The following is a 9,437-nucleotide window of genomic DNA, read 5'->3' on the forward strand; positions in this document are numbered from 1 at the left end:
TGAGGGATCGCCGGCACCGATAACCCCACGCCCCCGGCGCTGAGGGATTGCTGGCACCGATAACACCATACCCCATGGAGATGAGGGATCGCCGGCACCGATAACCCAACACCCCCGGCGCTGAGGGATCGCTGGCACCGATAACCCCACACCCCCGGCGCTGAGGGATCGCTGGCACCGATAACCCCACACCCCATGGAGATGAGGGATAGCTGGCACCGATAACCCCACACCCCCCTGACGCCGAAGGATTACTGGCACCGATAACACCAAGCCCCATGGAGATGAGGGATCGCCAGCACCAATAACCCCACATCCCCTGACAATGAAGGATCTCCGGCACCGATAACCCCACATCCCCTGACGCTGAAGGATCTCCGGCACCGATAACCCCATGTCCCCGACGCTGAAGGATTGCCGGCACCAATAACCCCATGTCCCCGACGCTGAAGATCGCTGGCACCAATAACCCCACGTCCCCGATGCTGAAGGATCGCTGGCATGAATAACCCTCTTCCCCAGTTACTGCTAGAATCACTGTCAGCGATAACCCCACTTGCTGGTCCCCAAGGGATTGTTATCACCGATAACCTTGGCCTTGGGAGCGCCATAGAGCAAGGAATCCAAATTCTTCTGCTAGAGCCCCTGAATTCTGAGTGACACATTGGGAGGGGCCAGGCTTGCATACAGGTTGGGGTAGAGGAACCACTGAAGCCACAGTCCTCACCTCCACCTCAGTGTCAATGTACGCACTCACTGTGGGGAGCCAATGGGTGGTTTACCTCATGTTTCGCAGCCACTCTCCTCTCTCTCTCCCTGACCGAGGCATTCACACTGCAGTCAGTGCTGGGGAAAGCATTCCCAGAACGTGCACTGCACTCTCCTTCTGGGAAGACACTGACTGAGAACACATCCCAGGTAACTTTGGCTGTGCAGGAATGGCCAGGCAGGATCAGCCATGGGGTCCACCTAGTCCAGTAACCTGTCTTCAAGACCAGCACCAGATGCTTCAGAGGAAGGTGCAAGAGCAGTTATGGGATAACTTTCCCTCAGGGGCAGATTCCCCTCCCCCCCATGGTTAGAGGCTGGCTGTGCCCTCACACAAAGTGCTGGAGAGAACTTGTGTCTATGAATGCTCCCAGGGGTATTCTAAGACTAAGATTTTCAAAGAAGCCTAAGAGCGTTAGGGGGCCCCCCTCATTGAAATTCAATGGGATTTGGGCACCTAACTCCTTAGGGTTCCTTGAAAATTCCAGCCTAAATATCCTACTTGTTCATATCGGCTTTGACTAGGGCATAGAAGAACTAGCTCACGTCTCTGAGCAGAGCCACACGACCACACATCTCTTGCTCTGCTCTCCCCAGCTCAGCAGTCCCAGCGGGATCAGGCGGCTGAAATGCCTGGTCTATGTGTGTGCCTTCTCCTAAGAGGTGCCTGGTGGTCCAAGATGAACTTCTTGTCACTGCTTCCCAAGTTAGCATCCCCCATCCTGTAAGTGGGAACTGCATTCTTTGTTCCTAGATGTATAGGAATGCATTGGCCACTGTTGGAAGACAGGATACTGGGCTAGATGGACCATTGTTCTGACCCAGGATGGCCGTTCTTATGTTCTTCTACATTTACGTCATATACCTCTACACAGATATCACTGGACTAGGCTTCCACGGGAGGTTGTGGAACCCCTGCCATTGGAGGTTTTAAGAACAGGTTGGACAAACTCCTGTCAGGGATGGTCTAGGTCCTGTGGTCCTGCCTCAGTACAAGGGGCTGAACTAGGTGACTTCTCAACGTCCCTTCCAGCCCAAGGTGTCTATGATTTTGTGATGTAGCAGTATTAAAAATTATTGTTTGCTTGTGCCCAGTTTACCAAGCAATTCCATATTGCTTGGTATCAATGACTTTCCCTTTTCATTATTTACCACTACTCTAATTTTTGTGTCATCTGCAAATTTTATTAGTGATGATTTTTCCCCCCAAGTCATTGATAAAAAATAGTGTACAGCCAAGAACTGATTTCTGCAGGACCCCAGTAGAAACATACCTATGCAATGACAATTCCCCATTTATAATGACAATTTTAGACCTGTCACTTAGCCAGTTTTTAACCCATTTAAGGTGCACCATGCTTTTTTTAATATGCTCTAGTTTGTTTAATCAAAATACTAACTTTATCAACCAAATCCATAATCTCATGTGACGAAGTGGGGGATTTTCTTGTTTTTTTCAATGGTTTGCATGCAGAGGGGATGGGATGCAGTTTCCCTGGGTATTACTGGTTTAATGAAGTGATGGGAGAGGGAGTTTGCTGTTACAGAGGACCAGCAACGGAACTTGGGACCCCAGCCAATGGCCTGGAGAATGGATACCCCAGCAACTGGTGAACTGGAGGCCCAGCTCGGGAGTCACAGCCGGTTCTGGCCAGGGGGAGGACAATGGGCTGCGAAGAGAGGACCCCAGTGACCTGACCAGCCGGTTCCAGCCAGTGGGAAACATAGGACAGCTGAGAGGAGAGGAGGTCCAAGTGACCCTGTTTACCTGGATAGAAGACAGTGGACAGAGGCGGGGTTTGGGGGCAGGTGATATCGGATGCCCAGCTGGAAAGCACAGGGGGCTTGGGACTGGAGAGAGAGAGCACGCAGAGCCCACTTGGATTCAGGAGAGACTTAGATGTACTGTGCTGAGGGAGGCCAGGCCTGAGGGCCCTGAGAGTTTCCTGTGCTGTGTTCAACGCTCAATAAACCCTCCTGTTTTATGCTGGCTGAGAGTCGCTCAGGTCTAGAGAACATGGTTGCATTATTCCCTCTGGGAGTGAAGGCCCCAGGGATCCAGAGCGAGTGCACTCCCTGAGGGGGCCCATGGCAAGAGACAGGTGTGCTAAGGCTCAGAGAGGCTCCAGGAGGCGGAGAGGCCTATGGCTTAATCCCTGAGAGAGAGTGGACCCCCGAGAAGGGCTGTCACACTGAAAGGGGTTCCCCCCAAGGACCGTACAGGGCCAAGAGTGGGCATGATCTGTGAGTCTGTGACAACATGGTAGCAGAGGATGGTTGGCAGATGCACCCTGTAGACAGTTGGCTGTGAGCGCAGGCGCTTTGCAGTGAGTGGCTGCCCACGATAAAATGAGGGAATTGAAGGAACCAGCGAGGAACTGGCCTAGAACCAGCTCCGTAAGAACGACCTGGCACGTCTCTGCAGGGAGAGGGGGCTGAGCATGGGGCGGCTCACTAAGGAGCAGCTGATGGCTCAGCTTGTAGAGAATGACCCGTCTGAGGAACAGGCTCCAGACCTCAGGGGGGCTCCCGGGGTGCCCGGAGAGCTAGGAAGTAGCCGTGGGGGCAGTCCATGTAGCAACCAGGAGTCTATCAGACTCGACTCCCCAGTCAGCACAGGGGAACCCCAGTCAGGTTTCTCCTTGGAGGAGCTGCGGAGGCTGGAGCTAGAGCTGAAAGCGAAGGAGCTGGAGGAGCGGAGGCTGGAGGACCGTTCAGAACAACGGAAGCACGAGTTGGAGTTGGAGGAGCGGCAGGCCAAGAGGGCCTGCCGGGGGGTAAGTGGGGAAGGGCCCCGAGACACCAGTTTTGTGGGGAATTTAGATACCAAAGTGTTGCCCCAGTTTAAGGAGGTGTGGGGGGGAAATATTGATGCTTACCTCACAGCCTTTCAGAAGGTTTGTGATCTGAACCAGATTGACCCCACAGACAGGCTTCGCTGTCTGACTCCCCTGCTGGGTCCCAAGGCCATAGAGGCGTTCAGCCACATAGATGGTATTGAGACGAGGACTATGACCTATTGAAACAGGCTTTGCTGCTGAAGTTTGAACTGACCCCCGAGGCGTACAGGAAACTATTCCCAGGTGTCACTTACAAGGAGGTCGCCAACCTGCTAGGGGAATATCTTCGTAAGTAGGGGAAGGGCACAGGGGCCACTACCGCAGAGGACGTGTATAACCTGGTGGGGTTGGAGCAGCTGTATGACATCTGCCCTCCGGACCTTAAGATGTGGTTAGTGGACCAGAAGCCTAAAGATCTGCGCAGTGCAGGGGCACTGGTGGATGAGTTTGTGAACAGCAGATGGGAGGCTAAGGAGGGACCCAAAGAGGTCAGGGTGCACGATCACCTGCCTACTGAGGTGCTAATGGGTAACGACTTGGAGAACTGGCCAGATGGCACTCAGAGCACCCTGGTCCTTACCCGGAGCCAGAGCCAGCGAGGGATGCGGGATCTCCTGAAGGGAGGGATCGAAGCACCGAGGGCTGGGCCGGCGCCTCCATCCCAAGGTGGGGAAACTGTGGCACTAACAATCAGGGCTGTATCCTCAAACCCAGCAGCTGAATTCCAGACGGAGCTGGAGGAGGATCCCTCCTCGGAGAAGCTGAGGCCCCTTGCTGGCCACAGCGGTGCAGGATCCCAGGGGGAGGACCGCCGGGAGAGATTCCTGTGGGACAAAGGATTCCCGTACCGGGACTGGACTGGTTCGGGGCAAACTGAACCTTGGAAAGCCAGGAGGCAGTTAGTGGTCCCCCAGAGGTACTGCCGCAGACTGTTGTACTTGGCCTACGATAGTCCCCACTCAGGGCATCAGGGCATCCAGCGCACCAGGCAGAGGCTGCTGCAGAACTTTTACTGGCCCGGGGTCTTTGACGCGGTCCAACAGCATTGCAGGTCCTGTGACTCCTGCCAGAGGGTGGGGAAGGCCCGGGATAAGTGTAAAGCCCCGCTGAGACCTTTGCCCATCATAGAGGAGCCTTTTCAGAAGGTGGCTATGGGACATACTTGGGCCCAGCAGGGTGACCCAGTCAGGGAGAGAGACATTCTAGTGGTGGTAGATTTCACTATGTGCTACCCCGAGGCAGTGGCCCTGTCCTCTATCGAGGCAGACACCGTGGCAGACACGCTGCTGACCATTTTCACCAGAGTGGGGTTCCCCAACGAGGTCCTTATGGACCAAGGGTCCAACTTCATGTCAACCCTGCTCCAGTGCTTATGGGAGAAGTGTGGGGTCTGACACACCTGAGCCTCAGCATATCACCTTCAGTCCAACGGGCTGGTGGAGAGGTTCAATGGGACCCTAAAGATGATGCTGAAAACATTTATGGACCAGCACCCGCAGGACTGGGACAAGTATTTATCCCACCTGCTGTTCGCATACAGGGAAGTGCCCCAGGAATCCACAGGGTTTTCCCCATTCAAGTTGCTGTATGGGAGGAGAGTGAGGGGACCCCTGGACTTGATATGCAGAGAGCTGTCCCTTAGGTCTGTAATACCAGGGACAGATAATGGTGTGATCATCTTAGACCAGCTTTTCCTCCTCTATCACCACTGTCCTGCTTTGGCAGCAGAGCAGATCTATTGCATCTCTCCACCAGACACCAGGTTCTCCTTAGCAGCCCAGCTTTCGAACCCCTATTGCGTTGCTCAGTTACTTCAATTATACATTTAACATGCTTGCTTTATGGCTTAAGCCTTACATTTCTCTTTTCATTTTCGTTTTAGTTTTTGTTACACTAAAGTGCAGGGACCAAACAATAACTAATGCATGTTTGCTGAGGATTTCTGGAACAATGTACGCCAGAAGATATTTTTGCAGCAGTACAGAAAAAGAATTAAATCCACTAGGCCAATTTTACCCCTGGTGTAATTTCACTGGAGTCAGCGGAATTACAACAGATTAATTATACCCCTAGCTTTCAAAGGGCAACTATATACCATACCTTCCAATACCCCACTGTACACAATATGCCAGCCCTTCCAACCCACCACGGTATGCAATACAGCACACCTTCTAATACCCCACTCTGTGTGCAGTATTTTCAGAGCTTGCAATTTATAAGCTATTAGGTATCCACATATTGTAATAGAAATAATATTGAAGTATGTATCCATGTAACACTCAGCCACGGCAGGGATGGGTGCAGTAAGGTAACACTCAGGATCGCTGCACACCTGTTGTGTACTTTGCATCTGGTGGGAGAGAGCAGCTAACAACACTTTGTCCTTATCCTTTCTTGGCAAACTCTTTGCAGTGGAAACATTGCCATCAATGCTACTTTCTGTATTTCCAATGTGAGCTGGAAGTGGCTCTCCTGTTACGTAGCAAGCCCACCACAGTGCTACTCTGGGAATAGGACACATCCGCTGTAGCCCTACAGCAAACCAATCTAATGGAATGTCTGCTAAGGCATAGCGTGAAAGGAGGCCATCAGCTAAACATGCTGTACAGCTCTTCCAGCATTAGATTCAAACCTCACTCCCAGCAAAAACAGGAGAGGGGTTTGTGGCTCTCAGAGGAGTCTAGAGTCAGCAACTGCTTCTGTCTCAAGGCTAGGAGAGAGGGTGAATAATGAAAACCAAAAGAGACATTGCTGGAAACACACCCACAGCCCTGCTTACTATATAATAGAGCAATTTCCCTCTTTAAAGCCTGTACCTGAGGGAAGAATGGAATGTGGGGATCTGACATTGGCCCACCCTGTCTAGACTAGGAAATAGATTGTATTGAAAAACACGTTTTTAAACACAGCCTATTTCCCCCGTTTACACCTGCCCGTTCAGAAGAGGGGCAAGGAAACAAGGAAGGGGCATTGGGCATGTTAGAAAGTCCCAGTTCAAATCACTTGAGCATCCAACCAGAGAGCTCGAGCAGACACACCCCAGCCCAGAGAACTGGCCATGACCTTGAGCTGCTCTTGTCACCCCCAATAGTAGGGGCCTTAGCAACGTGAAGTTCACTTGTCTGCAGACAAGAGTCATCATGTGAGGGAGGAAATCCAGGGTATTTGAATTCTGACCTGGGATTCTGGAGGGCAATGGAGTGAGTGAGCGAGCATTCGCCCCAAGCTACCACGACATACACAGACTCTGCCCAACTCTTTCCCTACAAGCCAGAGAGGTGCTCAGCCCTTCTCTTTGTTTCCTTCTTTAAAAAAAACAACAGATGCCCATCCATACAGGCCACATGGCTGTTTCCTTACTGCGACCACCCCCGACCCCAGACTCCCAGCCCTGCCCCCATTCCTCCCCATGATCCCCACGATCATCCCCAGTGTTCCCGGCAGCCCCCCCCCTTCCTCCCTGCTCCCTCCCAATTTGCCCCATAACCAGGGCAGGGCCAGCAGCCGCAGAGCACAAGCAAGGTACTCTCCTTCTGACCTGAGGCCCGTACCTGAGCACAGCTGTAACTCCCCACCCACTATGGCATCTGGGGAGGGGCATGTGACCATTCCTACCCCTCCCTTGCATCACCTCTGATGGTAGCAGTACTGCAACCCCCTCACAATAATCTTGTGAGCACCCCACAACTCCTTTTTGGGTCGAGGCCCGTACAATTACAACACCGTGAAATTTCAGGTTTAAATAGTTGAAATCATGAAATTTATGATTTTTTAAATCCCATGACTATGAAATTGTCCAAAATAGAACGTGAATTTGGTAGGGCCCTAGCTCCAGGGCCTGTGGGCTCCTTGGGCACGGGAACACAGCAACCTGAATCTCAGTGGGTCATTGGGCGCAGATGCTCAGCAGGCAGGGAGACTCGCTCGGCAGGCGTGGCAGACGGGGTGTCACTGAGAATCACCAGGCTTGGCGCTTGCTTTACTTAAGTAACCAGCTTATCTCTGCTCTGGGCAGCATGCTGGGAGACATAATTGAAGTGACAGACATTTCTAAATCCTGCCAGATTAAATGAGGTTGTTCCAGAATGAGCAGAGCTCTGAGAGGTAACAACCAAACCACGGCACCGCTCAACTACCTAGCACCAGAGCCAGCTAAAATAATGCCTACATCAAAAATCGGGAGGAAGTTGTTGCATATTCTAAGAGAACCAATGTAATCTAACACATATTTTTAACTTTGTGTTATTCATTAGCACTGCATCCTTGTCCATGGTCCCAAGGGTCCTGGGAAATGCTGAAAGATCGGATTAGTCAATTACATTTTGGATCAGTTAATTCCTCTACAAGAAGCTCATAGACAAGAGGCAGCATGAGGGCAGGTATCAGAAATTGCTAAATTCTAATACCACCTCTGCCACTGACTAGTGGTGTGGCCTTGGGCAAATCTCTTCATCTCAGTTGCCAGCTCTCTCTAATGGGGCTCACTATTTATTGACACACTTCCCAGAGCTGGTGGGAGGACTCCTCAAGCGCTATGCACGTGCTGAGTACTATGACAACAGAACCTGGCTCATTTGCACAGTGGAGCAAATCCTGCACCTAGCAGCGAGCCTGAATAGCTGGACCAGGAACAGGGCAGATGTGTGGAGAGGGGGTGGTGAAATGAACCTGCCCCCTCCATGCTGCAGAACTATTCCCCAAGGCGGCTGTAGCCTCTCCAAGGGAAAGGCCAGACAGCAGTGGGTACTCTAGCCCTGCGTCTCCCCTTCCCCACCCAGGTCCTCCCCCTGTCTGCACATTGCCAAACAAGGAGCCCTTGCAGAACTGGGCTCCATACCATGCTGGCTTGCCCTGTCCCCTCCTTGTGCAATGGAACTGCGCTGGTTCCTCTGCCAGGGACACCGCCCTGGCAGAGTGAGGGGCAGGGTTTGGCCCACTGTGAGTGAACGATTTCTGCAGATCAGGAAGTGGAGAAACCTTGAGACTGCATGGAGGACTCCTCACCAAAAGGGCCTTTAGTTTGGCAACTGCAGTTTCGTTTGGATTCCTATGCTAACCCTTCATGCTGTGCCAATCAGTACGTTTTGTGAAAATAAATAAGCATTAGTTCTAAGAGAGCCTGCTAATGCTGCTAGAGCTGTGCTGGGGAGCAGGGGTGAGACGAACGGGTGTTTTTCTCTGTACAATTTATAGCGTGAGGTTTAATTTCTACACAAAAGAAGTTTTATAGCAATAGTTCCTTTAACCCGCCCCGTGATCCCACCCCAATTTTTCTGCACATACAACATGTTTCTGCCACTTACCAGGTCTGTCAGCTCCAAAACCCTCAGCAAAAATCCGAGCAGGCATCCAGTTACAACAGAGAGCATCGAAAGAGTCAACAGGCCATTCTTTCTCCAGAAAGCTCGGATCCAGTTCCAGATGGCCGAGCAGCTAACGGAAAGTGAGTTTAATGAGGCTTTTTTAATACGTTCCCACATGATCCTCTTTAGAGGTCCAGAAAGTTCCACTCCGAGCAAAATGTCTCTTTGATGCTGCTAATATTCCCGAGGTTGCTAGTAGTCATCATTAGTGATCTTCCTTGTTCTGCAAAATCATTTCCCTTTGCCAGGTTCAGAACCCACCAGAAACCAGATCAGAATCAGAGACCTCTCTCTCACATAATCCCAAAGGGAAAACCAGTGTTACACTGCTATTTGGGACCCATTCGCCTTAATGGAAAGTGACATCTTAGACTAGTTAATCCAAGCTTTCTAGTTGGCTGGAAGAAAGGTTGATGACAAAAACATGCATAGGTTAACCCCTTCATTGCTATGTGGTTGCACCAGG

At 51.6% G+C, this 9,437-nt stretch overlaps 1 protein-coding gene across 1 annotated transcript in view; it reads right to left on the reverse strand.

The window, feature by feature from the left end:
• Nucleotides 1–9,088, reverse strand: part of LOC117868895 (excitatory amino acid transporter 5-like) — a 73,926-nt gene extending 64,838 nt beyond the window's left edge. The window contains exon 1 of the mRNA XM_034755271.1: nucleotides 8,912–9,088. Coding sequence (XP_034611162.1) covers nucleotides 8,912–9,088 — 177 coding nt within the window. The remainder of the gene's footprint in view (nucleotides 1–8,911) is intronic.
• Nucleotides 9,089–9,437: the final 349 nt, after the last annotated feature.

Source organism: Trachemys scripta, chromosome 22 (assembly GCF_013100865.1).
Source record: "Trachemys scripta elegans isolate TJP31775 chromosome 22, CAS_Tse_1.0, whole genome shotgun sequence".
Lineage (NCBI taxonomy): Eukaryota > Metazoa > Chordata > Testudines > Emydidae > Trachemys > Trachemys scripta.